General features: G+C 43.5%; 1 protein-coding gene across 7 annotated transcripts in view; it reads left to right on the plus strand.

Moving 5' to 3' along the window:
- The window catches only part of supt3h (SPT3 homolog, SAGA and STAGA complex component), a 518,479-nt gene that overhangs the window by 289,796 nt on the left and 207,579 nt on the right, over window positions 1-21,104 (plus strand). For all 7 annotated transcript variants that reach the window (XM_038799932.1, XM_038799934.1, XM_038799933.1 and 4 more), the window contains one exon: window positions 976-1,060. In XM_038799932.1, the coding sequence (XP_038655860.1) occupies window positions 976-1,060 (85 nt within the window). The remainder of the gene's footprint in view (window positions 1-975; window positions 1,061-21,104) is intronic.

A 21,104-nucleotide genomic window follows, 5' to 3' on the forward strand; every position in this document is an offset into this window, starting at 1 on the left:
CTTGCCGCAGAAGGCTTTGGAGGCCAATTCACTGAGTGTTTTTAAGACAGAGATAGATAGGTTCTTGATTAATAAGAGGATCATGGGTTATGGGGAGAAGGCAGGAGAATGGGGATGAGAAAATATCAGCCATGATTGAATGGTGGAGCAGACTCGATGGGCCAAGTGGCCTAATTCTGCTCCTATGTCTTATGATCTTGTATTGTAAAAGTGATGGGCAAATAGAGAGTGGAAAGGGCCTGGCAAGATAATAGGGGTAACGGGAAAGCAGAGTTGGTACAACACTTGGAATCAAGTTGCTCGGGTATATCCTTTTGTTTAGAAATGTAAAGTACCCAATTCATTTTTCCAATTAAGGGGCAATTTAGCTCGGCTAATCCACCTACCCTGCACATCTTTGGGTTGTGGGGGAGAGACCCACAGACACGGGGAGAATGTGCAAACTCAATGCAGACAGTGACCCGGGAACGGGATCAAACCCTGGTCCTCAGTGCCGTGAGGCAGCAGTGCTCATTTAAGGAAATAACTATGGAGATAAAGCAGGAAAGTGTATTTAGTGAGTGTGAGATTAGCCATGATTGTATCAAATGGCGGAGATGGCCCAACAGGCCAAATAGCCGATTCCTGTTCCTATTTCTTATGGTCTTCTCTATATATATATATATATATATATATATATTTTTTTTTTAAATTAATTTATGGGATGAGGGCGTTACTGGCTAGGCCAGCATTTATTGCCCATTCCTAGTTGCCCTTCAGAAGGAGGCGGTGAGCTGCCTTCTTGAACCGCCGCAGACCCTGAGGTGTAGGTACACGCACAATGCTGTTCGGGAAGAAATTACTAAATTTTGACCCAGCGACGATGATGGAGGGGTACCTCCATGTACCGGTGTCCCCAGGTATCTGCTGCTCTTGTCCTATATCTGATTATTTTTAATAATTCATGGAAGTTTAAATCTGTTCTTTGCATTGCAGGTATGCTTTTGGGGATGCTCGCCGATCTCTCCCGGAAACCGCTGTTTTGGTTGAAGATATTGTGCATTCTCAATTGATTAACGTGGTAAGGTTTACCAAAGAACACACTATTGAGACTTGTATTTTTGATTTAACATTCATTTGAGAAATGTAATGAGCACACTCAATATTATGCTGGAGTCTTGTTTCCCCAACTTATTGAATTTTTTAGAAAAACAACAAATGAAGTAAGTGAGGTCAATTCAGTTTGTGCGGTATGCAGGACTTTCAGAAGGCCTCTGATAAGGTGCCACAGAAGATAAATATTACAAAGGTCAAGCTTTGTGAAGCCGGATAGCAGTATGGATTGAGAAATGGTCACAGAACAGAAAGCAGCGTATGAGTTAAGCACAATTTCTCAGATCAGCATAAAATGGTGCCCCTCACGGACCTGTCCTGGGACCACTAGTATTTATCAGAAACATAACTCAAATTTAGATATGGTGTTCAAATTTGTCAGCGATACCAAATCAGCGTATAATTTATCGTGTGGAATAGTTCTTAAGAGCAGTAAAAACAATTATTAAGGCATTGATAGGAAGTATTAAAGGATTATTTTAACCTTAAGACTTCAAGGTACGTGGTGTAAAATTTTTTATATTTAATTTGTAGCAATCTGTAGTTATGCGGAATAAAATGTGTTACTATTTTCTCCAGAACTCTAGCTGTGGCACCATTTACTAGGCTCAGATGTGCACTATGCATTCAATTTGGGAGTCAATATACAGTCTGAATTTTGGATCAGCTCGCTCATTTTGTAGCACTCTCAGAAAGTTGCAAATTCGACCTCTGCACTGTCTCAAGCATAATCGAGGTTAATACTTGAGTGCGATTATAAAGGAGCGCTGCATTTTCAGTGGCACCATCTCTCAGATGAGATGTTAAAGAAAGAACATGTCAGCCTGTCCTGTTAGATGTGAAAATAAATCCCTGGTGCTATTGGAAGAAGACAGGTGGTAATCTCCCAGTGTCATAGCCATTATTTATACTTCAATACTCCAGCAACAGTTTTATCTCATTCCTGTTTGTGGAATACTGCTGCAACCAATTTGCACACAACATCCATAACGAGACTCATTATTCCAACCTCTGACTTGGGAGAAATGCAATGTGACCACGTAATGCCTTAACTGACAAATGCACTTCTTTCATGGTTTTTAACTAGAAAATAAAGGTTTGCCTTTTACTGCTTTTCAAGGTATTTGCCTTACTGAGATTGTCAGATCAGATCTTATTTCTGTCTGAAAGTGTCTGCTAAAATTCAAATTTATCATTGATTTTTTTGTACCAATGGATGCTTTGAAGTATTTGGCAAATTATGTAGTTGTATCCAGCGTTCTACTCACATTCCTCATATTAAAGGAAATTATGAAATGCGTGAAGGCACTATGAAAAAGTGCCAGGCTCCCACCACTGAACAATGGCTAGAATTTTCCAGTTCCGCCAGTGACAGGCATCAGTGCGGCTTGACGTTTGGCTGCTCTCCAAATTTTCCCTGCCCACCCACACTGATGTCTGCTGCTGGTGGAACCAGAAATCCCACCCAATGGTTCTTCCTCCAAACATTAATTGCATCTGCTACGGTTCGATCCATGGCCGTCTCCAATTTCTCATCTACATGCTGCCCCTCAGTGTCATCGTCCAAAAGCATGTTCATTTTCACATGTTACACTGATGTCACCTCCACTGTTGCTAAATTATCAGACTTCTTATTCGATGAGCAGAAATTTCCTTCAATTAAATATTGAAAATACTGAAGCAATTGTTTTCGATTTCCACTCTAAACTACAGTCCTTGGTGTCAACTCCATCGCTCTCCCTGGCAATAGTCTGAGACTCAAGTCTGCTTGAAACCTTGAGGTTACATTTGACTCTGAGACAAGTTTCCCGACATCTAATTTGTGCCACCGCTAAGATCCACATCCATAAAATTGCAGCTGGGTTGAATGAAGTAATCAACAGAGGTTCAGTAGGTGTTTGTGAACTGCACAAAGGCTTGCTCTACTGAGTAGCCGATAATGTCACGGACTATCACGTGACTAAATTCTTAAAGTGACCATGCAATAACACAACAAAAATTCACATATATAACATCATTTCCCTTTTACTTCTAAGGTCCAAAACAACAAATAACTATAGTATTTTTATATAGTAATTAAAACGTATATACAAGGGCAGGCATTTAACCATTACACGGAAGTAATATAGTTAATAAGACAGGCGATCTGATGAGCACCAACTCCGTACTGGTTCCAATGCACTTCAAGGATTTGGTTGTTCATAGACTTTAGAAGTACTCTCCGGTTCTTCAGTGTATGTCTCCATCCCAGAAGATGTTCCAGTCTCTGTCGCAGAAGGAAGACTAGTAATAGCAGGGGATTCTTCTGCAATCTCTGCTTCAATGGATTGACAAGAATCCACGATCTGGCGGTATGAATGGCGTTCCTCTTGAGGTAGTTCTGACGTACACAGTACTAGCACATTGATGCATGTAGATAACAACTGATCTGTGTGTCGCCCCCACACTAGTTCATCTTCAGTTTGTACTATGTAAGGGATAGGGTCAGTTTGAACCAATACAGATGCAGGTACCCACTTCTTGCTAGTGGTACAGCTGCGTGCCAACATTTGCTTTCCTTGTTTAAACACGTGTCTTCTCAAATCTCAGGATCTATGACAGCTGATTGTGTTCTACTATTTCGGACAGATCCTGTGGTAAGGGTAGATCAAATATAGTTCTCAACTTCCTCTCCAGTAGTAGTTGGGGACCTCTGAGCAGTGGCATGTATGGTGTTACGTTATGTCACCAAGAAACCTTGATCTTTAGAGGCATTTGGTGCATGCTTCAAGGACTGGACACACCTTTTGACAAAGCCATTTATAGATGGGTGTTAAGGTTCTGATTTTATTTGTTGATGTCACTCATCTTTAAATAGTTCTCCAACTCCTGAGCCATAAACTATGGACTGTTGACACTCCCGATTTGTTCTGATTTCCCAAATCAAACAAAAATCTCATGCAACTTTTCGATGATTTGTTCCACGGTTGTTGACTTCATCGGGCCACTTGGAGTGAGAGTAGGACTACCATGAACATGTGCCCCTCGTATGGACCAGCATAGCCGATGTGTAGATGTTGCAACGGCATCTTAGACGATTCCCATGGATGCAGTGAGGACAACAGCCATGCGATCCTTACCCGCGCACATGACAGGCATAGTCTTGCTTTTTTCTCGGTCTGGGCATTGATTCCGGGCCACCAAAACTAGCTCTGTGTGAGTTCCTTCATTCGAATTATACCAGGGTGTCCTTCATCTAATTGTTCTGATACTCTTTGATGCAAGTTTAGAAGAATTATTACCCTCTTACCCGACAACAGGCATCTGTCCTGTACTGTTAACTTGGGTTTTCTGTAATATACGGCTTTAATCAGGATGCGTACCCTCTATTCGCCCTTATTGCCAGTATCTTCCCCATCACGGGATCATTTCTCGTATGTCATTGGGCCTGAGTGCAGTCACTGAAATGTGGTTTATCTGCGCACTATCGAAGATATTTTCACTACTGAATGGTATCTGACCAGCAGGCAAAGGCAAACGTGACAATGCATCAGCATTGGCATGAATCTCTGATGGTAATAGGTTTTGTACGAACATTAAACACCATCATTTGAATCTACTTGCTGCCAACCACGGAATACCTTTATGCGGCCCATAAAGGATCTGTGATCCGTCAACAATATGAAGTGATGACCATAGAGGTATTGCTAAAATTTTCTCACACCAAAAATAATACTCAGCGCCTCCTTCTCCAACTAAGCATAGTTTGATTCAGCACTTGCTAAGGCACATGACACAAATGCTATTGGTCTTTCATCCGCTGAAGTTAGTATGTGTGATGCTACCACTGCAACACATTATGGTGAAGCATGATAGGCAAATTATAAAGGTAACTTCGGGTTGAAATGTACCAGAATTTCTGACTTCTTCAGTGCTTGTTTAGCAGACTGGTATCCTTGCCATGCTTCTTTTATGCACAACGTACGTAACAGTTTGAATAAGGTTGCTAGGTTCGGAACAAATTTCCCATAATAGTTAATTGACCCGAGAAATGATCTTAACTGTGTGACATTGTTTGGTCGTGAGCCTTCATTATAACCTCCATCTTTTTAGCTGGCTTGTGTCAAGGTGCCTCACGGGAGACTGCTGAGTAAAATAAGGGCCCATGGTATTCGAGGCAAGGTACTAACATGGATTGACGATTGGCTGTCAGACAGAAGGCAGAGAGTTGGGATAAAAGGTTATTTTTCGGAATGGCAACCGGTGACAAGTGGTGTCCCGCAGGGTTCAGTGTTGGGGCCACAGCTGTTCTCTTTATATATTAACGATCTAGATGACGGGACTGGGGGCATTCTGGCCAAGTTTGCCGATGATACAAAGATAGGTGGAGGGTTAGGTAGTATTGAGGAGGTGGGGAGGCTACAGAAAGATTTAGACAGTTTAGGAGAATGGTCCAAGAAGTGGCTGATGAAATTCAACGTGGGCAAGTGCGAGGTCTTGCACTTTGGAAAAAAGAATAGAGGCATGGACTATTTTCTAAACGGTGACAAAATTCATAATGCTAAAGTGCAAAGGGACTTGGGAGTCCTAGTCCAGGATTCTCTAAAGGTAAACTTGCAGGTTGAGTCCGTAATTAAGAAAGCAAATGTAATGTTGTCATTTATCTCAAGAGGCTTGGAATATAAAAGCAGGGATGTACTTCTGAGGCTTTATAAAGCACTAGTTAGGCCCCATTTAGAATACTGTGAGCAATTTTGGGCCCCACACCTCAGGAAGGACATACTGGCACTGGAGCGGGTCCAGCGGAGATTCACACGGATGATCCCAGGAATGGTAGGCCTAACATATGATGAACGTCTGAGGATCGTGGGATTATATTCATTGGAGTTTAGGAGGTTGAGGGGAGATCTAATAGAAACTTACAAGATAATGAATGGCTTGGATAGGATGGACGTAGGGAAGTTGTTTCCATTAGCAGGGGAGACTAGGACGCGGGGGCACAGCCTTAGAATAAAAGGGAGTCACTTTAGAACAGAGATGAGGAGAAATTTCTTCAGCCAGAGAGTGGTAGGTCTGTGGAATTCATTGCCACAGAGGGCGGTGGAGGCCGGGACATTGAGTGTCTTTAAGACAGAAATTGATAAATTCTTGATTTCTCGAGGAATTAAGGGCTATGGGGAGAGAGCGGGTAAATGGAGTTGAAATCAACCATGATTGAATGGTGGAGTGGACTCGATGGGCCGAATGGCCTTACTTCCGCACCTATGTCTTATGGTCTTAACCCTTGATATCGATCACATGGGCCTAGATATTGGACTGATGTTTGAAAGTTGTCACAATTATCCCTTCCTCACTTGACTATGCATCCAAAGACATTTTAATGTGGCTTCTCAGTAATGTAAATGTTCCTGTTCATTGGTACCAGTAATCAGTATATCATCCAGGTAACAGTGTACTCCCAACAATTTTGTCCACTGCTGTTTCCAGGGAAGCTTCTGAGTCTGAGGAACACACATGGCTCACCCCTCTTTTAGTTTTGTTACTTTTTGGCATTCTTCTTGGTTGTATTGTTACCCCAGCGACTTCTTCAATTTTCTTTGGCAAACGCTGCATTTTAGCGCTTTACAGGTCAGGTTTGGGTCAGAGCGTCTCCTGTTGCGTTCCCTCGATCACATCCATCGCCGGAAGCTGTCTACAATATTATGATGCCTTTGTATTGTTCTAAGTTGCTTAACTTAACTTAGTTGCTCAGTGGTTGCTTCATCTGCTTACTTTTGAGATATCACCAGTGTTCATAATTACTGATTTTGATTTCCTTGTCTGTGATTGGCTGCCAAATGGCGCCAATTCATTATTTTGCTTTCCCATGAAATTATACATAACTTGTGACAGGGCTTTATCGCCTAACTACATCTACAATCTTCATTTATTTGTGTAAATTCATCATCCTGATCAGAAATTTACCTGTCACAGTTGTCTGCCTCTTTCTTGTCCCCATCATATTCTATTGCTTTTTTTGCCTTTATTCGTTTCTGAGCCATTGCTTAATGTTTGTTTTCCATCCCACCAAAACTTTTATAGCTTGATTGTTTATTGCCAGTTTGTCTTGGCAATGGATCACAAAAAGTAGAACTTCTCAGGCTGACCACTGATGCCAAGTTGAGTTCTTTCTCATTTCCTTCAGCCACCAAAATATGTGGGATGTTAAGTCATAGGTTAGCGAGATGACGAGCCAAGTACCTGTGAAAGGACATCAATAGATTGCATGGCACTTAATTTTGTCAAGTTAGGTCGGTATTTTGTTGCACTTTCATGTTATTAACATGATTTGAGACCAAGAAAAGTAAATAAATTCTTATAAAGATTCATATGTGATGCAGTACGTGTAGAAAGTCACAATACATGGAACTTAGTTTGGAGGCAACAGCTAAGAGAGTTTCGCACCAATTTGGTATGAACGCTAATGAAAGAAGGTAATAATTTTACGTTTTCTAACAACATCAAGAATTGTGGGTGGATGGTGACTGCGGAGAAAATTGATAGTATTCAAAATGGATCTAAACAATTAAGCAAATGAGCTAAGAAATGGCAGTGGGAATTTTATGTGGTTAAATAGAATGTGAAGAATATTGGTGTACAACAAAGATGAAATATATATATTTCGGTGGCACAGTGGTTAGCAATGCTGCCTCACAGCGCCAGGGTCCTGGGTTTAATTCCTGTCTTGGATCACTGGCTGTGTGGAGTTTGTATGTTCTCCCCATGTCTGCCTGGGTTTCCTACAGTCCAAAGATGTGCAGATTCGGTGAATTGGCCATGCTAAATTACCACTGTGTCCAGGGATGTGCGGCTTAGGTTACAGGGTTCGGGTCTGTAAGGGGTGCATGGGGAGTGAACATGAGTAATGTGCTCTTTCAGAGGGTCAGTGCACACTCATTGGGTTGAATGGTCTCCTTCTGCACGGTAGGGATTCTATGATATGTAGATGAGTATCTGTTAGCAGAGTTTTTTTTTAGTGCACAATTAAATTCAGGCAATTATCGATAAGATAATGGCGAATTGGCAAGAATTTTCATGGAATTAGGTTGTGCCAGACAGTATTTTTTAAATCTTTCATAACTTATTCATTAGTCCACAATTGAAATATTTTTAGTGTTTTTAAAAAATAAATTTAGAATACCCAATTAATTTTTTCCAATTAAGGGGCAATTTAGCGTGGCCAATTCACCTACCCTGCACATCTTTTTGGGTTGTGGGGGCGAAACCCACGCAAACACGGGGAGAATGTGAAAACTCCACACGGACAGTGACCCAGAGCCGGGATCGAACCTGGGACCTCGGAGCCGTGAGGCAGCAGAGCTAACCACTGCACCACCATGCTGCCCTTTTTACTGTTTATAATTCAAACACCAGGAGAAATTCATGAAGTGAACTATGACTTCCAAATGCCTGTAATGGACAGGAATTGATAAAATTGAACCAGTGTTTATTACAGAATAGATCATTGAGATGAGATATAATCTGGGTGTTCAATCCAACAGAGAAAATTATCTGGGTGTTCAATCCAATAGAGAAAATAATCTGGGTGTTCAATCCAATAGAGAAAATAAATAATGTGGTTAAAAGCAGTTTGCTTTTATGATCTCAGTTTAAGCAAAGTAAAGGTCAAATCCTCAACTACGACCAGCGATCATGTTTTTGCAGAAGGCTTCCACTTGATAATCAATGCTGCAAGAATTGATTTGCTTTGAAAAGGTATCAGATGAATAACTAAGAACAAGATCAGTGAGGATGAGTATAGACACCCAGATAGTTAATTACAATATGCAAGTTAATGGTTACAATCCTGTTGTGACTTTGAACCAATAGTCCTTCAAATGCACATGGTCTTAAGTCATAATTAAAGGTGATAATAGTAAACTAATATCGAGAAAACCTTGCATGACCAGTGGTTTATCTGTTTCAGTGGAGTGTTCGTTATACTGGTTATAGGTCTCCACCTTTCCACCTTTACCGTTGTAGGCTCAAAGGGTTTTTGTCTTTGTCCTTGTGCAATCTTGACCATGTAATAGCTTTGAAATTCCAAATTTAACCTCAGACCCTCAAATAAGACCCATTTGATTACCACCATTACTCACATCCAAGTAATTTAATGAAGTACATATAAAAATCTATTTTAATTTGTTGTTTAACATGCTGTTCTAAATTTCACCAGCAGATGTTACTGCTGAAAAGTGCACAATGCGTTTCCTCCTAAACCCTCAAGTGCACTGCAACTGAGAAAATACAACTTTTTTGGTGAAATTTGTTGATAATTGATATTATAAGCAACAGATGTGCTTGTGCGGATTGGAAAGGGATATATTTCATTAAGTAAAACTATGGTTGTGATTAGGAATTTGGATGTTGATAGTTGTTAAAATTAAAAGACAGTATCCAGAAATTCACGATTATCAAAATACTTGGTAAACTCTTTTTAAAAAAAATTTCCCACCCAAGAAAATGCTTCAGATTGGATACGAAATGAACTTATAATTCAGAAACTTATAATTTTGTTGAAAATGATCTGGAAAGGAAAAGGATAATTTTAATCTTTTTTCAAAAAATAAAATAAAATTAAGAGTATATGAGCACATGATCCCATTTTTGAATTCATGCTTATTTATTTGACTTTTTTTAGCTGTCATTACTGGAGGTTGTGGTGTCTTTACTATGGAGTCCCAGACAAGAATTTACTTTTGAGTTGACAAAGCTGTGCCATGCTAAACTTTCCATATGTAGGAAAAAAGCACAAGATTGATAAAGAATTGTGTTTAACACTAATGAAAATTAGACTAAGATACAAAGTACTTCTATATATATTTTTCATTTACACTGATATCTGGGCTGCAAAATTTGACCCGACTGGAATCGGAGGGTTTATAAATAGATGTATTGAGATGAAAAGCAAGGAAGTTATTATGAAGTTTTATAAAATACTGGTTCAACCTCAGCTGGAGTATTGCGTCCAATTCTGAGCACAGCATTTTAGAAAGAATATGAAGTTTTAGGGAGGATACAGAAAAGTTTACAAGAATGGATACAGGGATAAGTGACTTCAGTTCTAAGGATAGACAGGAGAAATTAGTGTTGTTCACTTTTGAGGAAAGAAGGTGGAGAGGAGATTTAATGGAGGTCTTCAAAAACATGATGAGTTTAGACAAAGTACACAGAGAGAAACTGTTTCCACAGGTGGAAAGGTGGAGAACTAAAGGACACAGGTTTAAGGCAAATTGCAAAAGAACAAAGGCAATGTGAAGAAAAACCTCTTTGCTCAGAGAGTGATTATGTAATATCAGGGAAGCACTGCCTGAAAGTCTGGTGAAGGCAGATTCAAAGAAGGCTTTCTAAAGGGAATTAGTTAAGCGACTGAAATTGAAAAGCATTAGCGTGCTATAGGAAAAGGACGGTGGACTGGGACTAGCTAAATTGCTCTTGTAGAGAACAGGGATGAATATGAGAGGCCAAATGATGGCCTCCTGTTCGCAATACTATGATCCTATTGTTTGTGTAATGAGAACTGGGAGATGAAAAAAATGGCAGAACTCCATACCAACTATTCTGGCATGGCCCTCGCTGATCACCAGATTTTGAAGCAATAGAAGCATCCCGTGTATCCAGAGGAAGCACGCAGAGTGCACAGATTGTTGTGTTAATTTTGTGTTGGTAACGCCCCACCAATAATATTTGAAGGAATTGTCATTCAATTCTTAGGATAGGTACTTTTGACTTCCTTTTGCTGCTGCATTATTTAGTGGAACTGTTGTGTTGTTGGAGGAGCTGACAGAAGATCATTCAGTGAGAGGGGACTGTTACTGGACCTTTGGAAGGTCTGGTTTAGTTTTAAAAGGACTCTGAAAGTAATACTTGCTCCCAGCAGTGAAATCTGTTGTCCGTTCCTCTTGGGGTGGAGCATGACATGAGAGATGGAGCAGCGACAACAGATGGTGGAGCAAGGGACTTGAGGTCTTGTACCCCTGGAGTCTTCAAAGAGCACTTTCACCAGCCAGGAGAAATGTCTTCATCTATGAGGTGGCCACTGACCCGTGCAACCTCCTCAACCTGGATCTGCAGTAACACTGCAGGCTAAGGATTGCGCTGCTAGTGGCTGCATATTGAGGTCAACATGGCCATCAGTTTCCAACATAGGATTATTCTAGTTTGGAGCTGGTGAGTTTCTCTGTTGTCCGAGCATTGCAGCATTAAGATCCTGTATGCAGAGAGAAGATTTAATCTTCCAGCACTGTCTCTTTTTCTTTCAAATCTCCAGGATATGCTGTATTTTAAAAATAAATTTTTATTAGATTTTTCAATTTTTTACAAATATCACATCAAAAATACAAAAAAATAATCAACAATACAATATGATCCTATTGTTTATATCTGTACAATATAGGTACAGATCAAAAATTATGGCAAATATTGGAATAAACAAGATGGGATAAATTTAGAACAGTATACTTAAGGAATTTGTGCCTCCTGTTTGATACCAGATCAATCCAATTACAGGTTAATAACAGATTAAGGGGAAAAGGAGGATAAGGCCAGATAACAATTCAGCTGCACAAATTCATGTATTGCAAAATCAAGACACCCAATACCGCTCATGGAAAACCCAACAGGAGCAAGTAAGACGAGATGGAGCCTATAGATTTAAGATAAGGGTCCCACACTTTTATGGAATGCATTAGATTTAGAATGGATCACAGTTGTCAGAATTCTAAAAGAAGACATTTCATAATTAATTTGTGGCAGTTTTGAATTGAAGGATAGTTGTCACTAATCCATGAGCATAAGATATTCTTACAAATGCAAACGTCAGGAAATTGTATAACTTATTTTCATTAGCATCAGTAATTCTCCCATCTGGAAGACCCAGAATTAGGAACAGAGCATTTAATTCTAAGATTTGTCAAGATCTCCAGCACTCTGACTTTACCAGACCAATAGGATTGAACCTTAACACAGGCCCATACTCAATGAAATGAAATGAAAACCGCTTATTGTCAATGAAGTTACTGTGAAAAACCCCTAGTCGCCACATTCCGGCGTCTGTTCGGGGACACTGAGTATAATGATCCTCAATTACCAGACACTTTAGGCATATCAGGACATATTCGGTTCAAATCTCTGTCTAAGACTAGGGGTGCAATTCTCTGGCCAGCGAATGTCGGAAGAGGTTTCCAATGAGCCTCCCAACAGCCTCCGCACCTCGTGGGATTCCCATAAGTCCCCCGAGACGTCGGAGTCGGAACTCTGCCCCAAATGGACGTGACCAAACGGCGCTCCCGGGCGTAAGGCGTAAACCTACTTGTGACCTACTTATGCGGGATTCACCACCCTCCCTCAATTCTTTGACCTCCCCTGGGATGCTGCCACCAGGCGTCGATGAGTGCTGGTCCACACAAACGGGCCCATCGGTGACGCCTGGGTGGTATTGGTAAGTGCAGGGTGGTTCCCTGGTCCTTCCCCTGGAAAGTGGGCACCTTGCCACTACCAAGGTGCCAGGAGGGCACTGCCAAGCCAGCAGGAGCACTGCCAAGGTAGCAGTGCAAGGATGCCCGAGTACCAGGTTGGCACTACCGTGGTCCTGGGGCAGGGGGCCATGCCCATAAAATGAGGGTAGAGGGGAGGTCTGAAGAGGGGGACCCCCAGGGACCCCATAGCGCTGTGTCCCCATTTTGGGGGGGGGGGGGGGGGATGGGGTAGTGTTCATGTCTGTGTGGGGGATGTCATGATCTTTATCTTTATTGTCACAAGTAGGCTTACATTGACACTGCAAGTTACGAAAGATTTCCTGTGGCGGCCATGAGGGAATAGGTCGCACATTTGGTGGCTCTCGCTCATGACGGATATTTTGGACCTTTTGCCTCTGACCTTTTTCGGAATTTTGTTCAGGGGCCGGTGGTGGATGAGACTGTGAGGAGGAATCCCACCCAGTCTATGGCGACACGGTACAGAAGTGGACGTAAGGGAAGGAAGAATCGAATTGAGCAGACACGTGCAGGTTCTGCAGCAAAGGAAAGCATGGCGGATCTGCAGAGTACTGGCTCGGCGGCCCAGTGGACACCGGACCAGCTGGTGGAGCTTATTCGGGAGGACTTTGCCAAGTAAAAAAAGGAACCCTTGAATCCGATCAAGGCGTCGATCACTCGGGTGGAGCAGAGACTGGAGGCCCTAGATCGGGCGGTCCAGAAGGTGGAGGAAATGGTGGCTGAGCATGAGGAACACCTAACTGCGCTGGAGGCTCAGGTGGCGCTGACAAAAGAGCAACAGAAAAGGCTGCAAGACAAGGTGGAGGACCTAGTGAATTGGTTCCACCGGCAGAACTTGAGGATCATTGGCTTCCCTGACGGGTGTGAGGGAACGGACGCAAGGGCTTATGTGGCGAACCTGCTGGAGAAGTTAATGGGCGAGGGGTCGTTTTCTATACCCCTGGAAGTGGACAGAGTGCACAGAACGCTTGCGAGGTTGCCGCAGGCGAATGAGCCACCGAGAGCGATGGTGGTACGAATGCACAGATGCACGGATAAGGAGCAGATTTTGCACGGAGCTGTAAGTGGGAGAATAACATTCTGCGCATCTACTAAGATCTGGGTGCGACCTGGCCAAGAGAAGAGCGGGTTTCAACAAAGTGAAATCGACCCTTTTCAAGAGGAAGGTGAAGTTTGGTCTACTTTATCCAGCTCGTTTATGGGTCACCTATGAAGAGCGGCAATTTTACTTCGAGTCTCCAGATGAAGCAATAGACTTTGTGAAAACCAAAGTCTAGATAGAGACTGAGGTGACTGATCATTGCTGTAGGGATTCTGCTAAAATTGTTCTTAATTTTGCACTATATGAGAAATGCCTTCTGTAACGCTTTTTTTGGGCTGTTGCTAAGTTTTGTGAGTTAACTTTATACTAGTGGGGGAAGGGTGGGTAAATCTTTGATGTTTTTTCTTTGGCTGTGTTTGGGTGGAAACGTGCCTTTCGAATAGGTATGCCTGAGCGGCGGGGAAGGGCAGAGAACAATAGGTAAGAGGTCTGGTGTCATGGGAGTCACCAAGCCAGCTGGGCGGGTTGGCTCACAGAAGCGCAGTGGGGGGTGAGCATATGTTTTGTTTGTTAAAGGGGGTTGCATTTATTGTGCTGTTAATGGAGGGGGGGGGAAATGCTCTGCTGACAGGGGAGGGGCGGTTACTTTCCGATAAATGGTAGGTCGGGTATGGAGGCTACCTGTGGGCGGGTCGGATAGAGCGCGGGGCACGAGCTGGAGGCTGGCCTAGGAAGAGGATGGTTGATCAGCCATGGAGGGTGAGAAGCCTCTCGACCAGGCTGATGACGTGGAATGTCAGAGGGCTGAATGGGCCGGTTAAGAGTGCTTGCATGTTCGCACATCTGAGGGGATTGAAGGTGGACGTGGTAATGCTACAGGAGACACATCTGAGGCTAATTGATCACAACAGACTGAGAAGGGATGGGTCGGGCAGGTATTTCACTCGGGGCTGGACTCTAAGACTAGAGGGGTCGCGATCCTGATTAACCAGCGAGTGACACTTGAGGCGGGGAGAATAGTTGCAGATATGGGGTGTAGATATATCAGGGTTACCGGGAAGCTGGAAGGGTTGCCGGTGGTGCTTGTGAATGTCTATGCACTAAACTGGGATGATGTGGAGTTTGTAAGACGGATATTCGGGAAGATCCCGGATCTGGATTCACACATGCCTAGCTTTCTCAGTCTTGAGAAAATCAAGTTCGCCCGAAGAGGGTCAATGCTCGGATTCGTCCGGAGGTGGCAGCCATTTGTCAACTTCTTCAGAGAAAATTAACTGTCAGCAGAAGGTGTGTGTGTGTGGGGGGGGGGGTTAGTCTAGATAACTGTTCTAGGAAGGTGGGACCTGTGAGGGAGGTAGAGGTTCGTTGCACTATGTTTATAGTTGTTTGTATATGGTTTACTGTCACTGTTATAAAATCACAAATGCCTTAATAAAATATTTTACAAAAAAAACACTGCAAGTTACTGTGAAAAGTTCCTAGTCGCCACATTCCAGTGCCTGTTTGGGTACACGGAGGGAGATTTCAGAATGTCCAATTCACCTAGCAGCACATCTTTGGACTGTGGGAGGAAACCGGAGCACCCGGAGGAAACCCATGAAGACACGGGGAGAATGTGCAGACTCCGCTCAGACAATGACCCAAGTCAGGAATCAAACCTGGGACCCTGGCGCTATGAAGCAATAGTGCTAACCACTGTGCTACCATGCTTCCATATGGGATGTGGGGTAGTGTTGGAATAATTGGAAGTATGTAGATTCTGTGAAATGTGGTTGTGAGGCTTGCAGTTGTGACAAGTGTGTGAGGGCATTGTGCACTATATGAATGTTAAGCATGTGGAAGTTGATTGCTGGAGATGGCCAATGATAATGTGGTGTATTGGGCAGTTTGTGAGGTTGGTGGTGCAGTTATTTGGAGATGGCCAGCATCTTATCCACAATGGACAGGAAGGAAATCCGTAGAATTTCTACATGCAGAATGAGGCCATTTGGCCCATTGAGCCTGCATTGACCGTCTGAAAGAGCACTCCATCCAGGCCCACTCGCCCACCCCATCCCTGGCATTGATTATGGCAAATCCACCTAACCTGCACATCTTTGGACTGTGGGAGAAAACCGGAGCACCCGGAGGAAACCCACACAGACATGGCAGGAAGGTGCAAAATCCACACAGACAATCACCCCAGGTCCTTGGCACTATAGGCAGCAGTGCTAACCACTGTGCCAAGGTATAGTTTTCACAATTAGATTTATCCCCCTTCTTATGGATAATGTTCTGATTATCTGGATAGCAATAACCTGTGCAAAATCAAAATAATTCACCAAGCATATATTTCTCTGGTGAATTTCACAAACGCTTGCTCTTTGGTGGAGGTCTGTTGGTGAGGAAGGTGACACAAAATTTAGTGGTGTGGTAAATAGCAAGGTGAAAAACCTTAGATTACACGGTGATCTAGATAGGCTGGTCAGAAGGACAGAACAGTGGAAAATGGAATTTAACCCAGTGATGTATTTTGGGAGGACTAACAAGGAAAGGGAATACAGAATGAACAGCAGGACGCTAGAAAGTACAGAGGTCCGGAGTGATCTATAGGTCCCTGAAGGCAACAGCACAGGTAGATAAGGTAGTTAAAAAGGCATATGGGATACTTGCCTTTATTAGCCAACAGAATGTAAGCAATTCTAACCTCCACACAATTGGATAGATGTGATTGCATGAGAAAGGGTGCAGAGGAGATTCACCAGGACGTTACCTGGGCTGAAGCATTTCAGATATGAAGAGAGGTTGGCTAGGCTGGGATTGTAAGAACAGAGAAGGCCGAGGGGGACAGTGTTCACGAAAGAAAGGGACTTTATAGAAGTTGATTCTTGGTTCGGGTGTGTGGGCAGTCTGGATCATGTTAACATCGAAAGGGAGCAGGTATTGGGTCTTTTAAAAGATATTAAGGTAGATAAGTCCCTTGGGCCGGATGGGATTTATCCCAGAATACTGAGGGAAGCAAGGGAGGAAATTGCTGGGGCCTTGACTGACATCTTTGTATCCTCATTGGGTACCGGTGAGATCCCAAAGGACTGGAGAATAGCTAATTTGGGACCGCTGTTTAAGAAAGGTAGCAGGGATAATCCTGGAAACCATAGGCCGGTGAGCCTCACGTTGGTAGTAGGTAAATTATTGGAGAGAATTCTCAGGGACAGGATTTATACCCATTTGGAAACAAATTGACTCATAAGCAATAGACAGCATGGTTTTGTGAAGGGGAGATTGTTTTTTGAGGAGGTGACAAAGATGATTGATGAAGGGAGGGCGGTGGATGTTGTTTTCATGGACTTCAATAAAGCCTTTGACAAGGTGCCTCATGGCAGACTGGCACAAAACGTGAAGTCACACGAGATCAGAGTTGAGGTGGTAAGATGGATACAGAACTGGCTCGGTCACAGAAGGCAAAGGGTAACAGTAGAAGGGTGTTTTTCTGAATGGAAGGTTGTGACTAGTGGTGTTCCAAAGGATTGGCGCTTAGGCCTCTGTTGTTTGTGGTGTACATAAACGATTTGGAGGAAAATGTAGCCGGTCTGATTCGTAAGTTTGCAGATGCACCAAGGTTGGTGGAGTGGCAGATAGTGTTGACGATTATCAGAAGATACAGCAGGACATAGCTAGGTTAGAGACCTGGGCAGAGAAATGGCAAATGGAGTTTAATCCTGACAAATGTGAGGTAATGCATTTTGGCAGGTCTAACATAGAGGGGAAATATACCCTAAATGGTAAAACTCTTAGGAAAATAGAAAGTCAGAGAGATCTGGCCATACAAGTCCACAGATCTTTGAAAGTGGCAACACAAGTGGACAAGGTAGTCAAGAAAGCATACGGAATGCTTGCCTTCATTGAACGACGCATCGAGTGCTACAGTTATATAGAACCTTGGAAAGGCCGCACTTGGAATATTGCGCACAATTCTGGTCGCCACACTACCAGAAGGATGTTGGAGGTTTGGTGAGTGTGCAGATGAGGTTTACCAGGATGTTGCCTGGTCCGGAGGGTGTTAACTATGTGGAGAGGCTGAATAGACTCGGACTGTTTTCATTAGAAAGACGGAGGTTGAGGGGCGACCTGATAAGATGTCTACAAGATTGAGGGGCATGGATAGAGTGGATGGGCAGGCACACTTTCTTAGGATGAAGGAGTCAGTCACCAGAGGGCTTAGATTTAAGGTCTGTGAGACAAAGTTTAGAGGAGATGTGCGAGGCAGGTTTTTTACACAGAGGGTGGCGAGTGCTTGGAACGTGTTGCCAGGGGAGGTTGTGGAAGCAGATACATTAACGACGTTCAAAAGGCATCTTGACAAACACATGGATAGGGTGGGTATAGAGGGATATGGCACAAGGAAGTGCTGAGGCTGAGGGTTTTGTCAAAGGTTGGTCATGATCAGTACAGGCTTGGAGGGCCGAAGGACCTGTTCTTTTGCTGTATTGTTTTTTGTTCTTTGATTGAGGTGTATAAAATTATGAAGGACTTAGACAGGGTAGGTAGGAATGAATTTTTCCCCTTAGTTGAGGGGCCAATCGCCTGGGGGCATAAATTTAAGGTAATGGGCAGGAGATTCAGAGGGGATTTGAGGAAAAACCTTTTCACCCAGAGGGTGGTGGGAATCCGGAACTCACTGCCTGAAAGAGTGGAGGAGGTGGGGAACCCTCACAAGATTTAAGAAGCATTTAGATGAGCACTTGAAATGCTACAGCATACAAGGCTACGAACCAAGTCCTTGAAAATGGAATTAAAATTGATAGGTGCTTGATGGCCGGCACAGACCCAATGGGCCGAAGGGCCTCTTTCTGTGCTGTACGATTATGACTGTACGGATCTGCTTTCATACGTGTTTCAGTCTCCCTTCACATCCAACCATTCTGGACAATAATGAAAGAGAATCTATAATCTAGCTCAGAATTCTAACCCCCTTCTTCAACCCTGGTGTGCCTGCTTGTCAGACGCTAGGAAATTATTGTAGCACAAAGGATTAGTAAAACTGTCAAAATTGACAGCAAGAAGCACTATCCACTCTGACATGTGGTTAAAGGTTAATCTGCATGTACAATCTCTGCAGCTGGGCCCTCATCTTGAGATCCTTACATACTCTAGGGCAGTGAGACAGAAAGTGCACTGATTAGCTCGAAATTGGAGATGAATTACTTACTGTAATCACCCCGCCGCACAATGCTTCTGGGTGGGATGTTTGCAGGGTGACCAACTCAGAGGAAAGAAACAGATTCTTCAACAGGAGGGCTGGAGGCTATATTTGCTGACTAGGCAGGAGGACCAATGGGGCAGGGATGCTGATGAGACCACATGACCGTGGAAGGGCGCTAATGAGACTGGAGGACTGAGGTGGGAGGGGGACGGCTGAGGGGACCAGCAGACCCAATGAATTGTTCAAATAAAAAGATTTCCTAACATTCCACACATAAAATGCTTACGTTCTGCCACCTCAACTCTGTCAGCCGCTACGTTGAAGTTCCCTTTTGCACCACAGACAATCCATCCAACAGCCAAACACAAAATACTTCTGCCCAACTCGCCTCCCGCGACAGACATACTCAGAAGACCCTCTCCCCAAACACCCGCTCACTCGGCAGCCCCTTTCCCAAACCTGCTTTGCCCCCATTCACACAGAAGCCCCTCTCCCCAACCTTCCTTTCTCCATTCACAAAAGCCTTCCTCAATCCAGCTTACCCATGCTCACTCAGCAGCCTATCTCTTCCACCCTGTCCGCTGGGCCTGCTGGTCCTCCTGCTCCATGTGGCTGAATGGGCTGAGTATGTGCAGACATGAAAGATGGACAAGCAGCGGCAAGAGGAGACTCCAGCAGTCTCTCCAGCCACTGCCTGGATAAATCCAGGTCAAATGGCCTTCAAGAATCGACAAGGTACCTCACAAAAGGTTAAGTCACAAGATAAGAGCCCATGGGGTTGAAGGTAGGATGTTGGCATTGATAGAGAATTGGCTAATGGGCAGGAAACAGCGAGTGGGAACAAGGGGTTCTTTTTCAGGTTAGTGATTGTAATTAGTGGAGTTCCACAGGGAGCAGAGCAGGACCGCAACTGTTTATAATATTTATTAATGACTTGGAGGAAGGAAGTGAATGTAATGTTGCCTAATTTACAGAGACCCAAAATTAGGTGGAAAGGCAAGTTGGAGAGGGATACAAACAGTTTGCAAAGAGATATTGATAGGTTAAGTAATTGGGCTAAACGCTGTCAAACGGAGTATATTATGGGAAAATGTGTTCATTTTGGAACGGCGAACAAAAGAACAGTATTATTTAGATGGAGAAAGACTACAGAAAGCAGCAACACTAGGCACTTGGAGGTACTTGAACACAAAACACAGAAAGCCTAAACGCAGGTGCAGCACGCAATCAGGAAGGCTAATGGAATGTTGGAGTATGAGAGTCGGAAGTTTTGCTACAACAGTACAAGGTACTGGTGAGGCCACATCGAGAGTACTGCAAACAGGTTTGGTCCCCTTATTTAAGGAAAGATATTTCATTGGAGGCGTTTCGGAGAAGGTTCACTAGGATGATCCCTGGTATGGAGGGATTGTCTTATGAGCAAAGGTTAAACAGGTTTGGTCTTCCTCATTAGAATTTAGTAGAAGGAGAGATGATCTCATTGACACATATAGGATTCTTAAGGGGCTTGACAGGGTAAATGCTGAGAGGATGTTTCCCCTCATGGGACAGACGAGGACGAGAGAGCATTGGCTCAGAATAAAGGGATGGACCTGTAAGAGTGAGATGAGGAGGAATCTCTTCTCTGTTGGTTAGGTTTTTGGAACTCTTTGCCACGGAGAACTGTGGGGGAAGAGTTATTGCATATATTTAAGGCCGAGGTAGATAGATTCTTGATCAGTAACGAAATCAAGGGTTATGCGGAAAGGGCAGGAAAGTGGATGTCAGAATAGCCATGATCCAATTGAATGGCGGAGCAGACTCGAGTGGCCTATGGTGGTATGGTATGTGTAGGGGTGACAATTAAGTGGGCAAGTTTGGGATAAATGGCCCATAGTTGTTTAAGAGGATCGGAAAATATTATAATTATTTTTTTTAAGTGTTTTTATTAAGGATTTTAAGCTATACAAGACAAAGGCATTTGTAAACATACATTGAGAAATAACAGGAATGAAATAAAACAAACAAAAAAATTGTATTTATGTTGGTTGCGTTTAGCTATTTACATCGTACATGGCATCTTGTTTTGTGTTCTCCAGTGGGTGCTTATTCCCAACTGGATCGCCCCCTTTCTTCTCAACGCCCCCCCCCCCCCCCCCCCCCCCCCCCTCTAGTCGCCTGGTGTGCCCTCTTTCCTCTTCAGCTCCTGTGCAGCCGGTCTGCAGCTTTGGGTGGTGTTACCGATCGCCAGCTGGGCTGGATTCCATGTGTCTATCCTGATGGGGATTTTTGCCCC

The sequence above is a fragment of the Scyliorhinus canicula genome, chromosome 6 (assembly GCF_902713615.1).
Source record: "Scyliorhinus canicula chromosome 6, sScyCan1.1, whole genome shotgun sequence".
NCBI classification, from domain to species: Eukaryota; Metazoa; Chordata; class Chondrichthyes; order Carcharhiniformes; family Scyliorhinidae; genus Scyliorhinus; species Scyliorhinus canicula.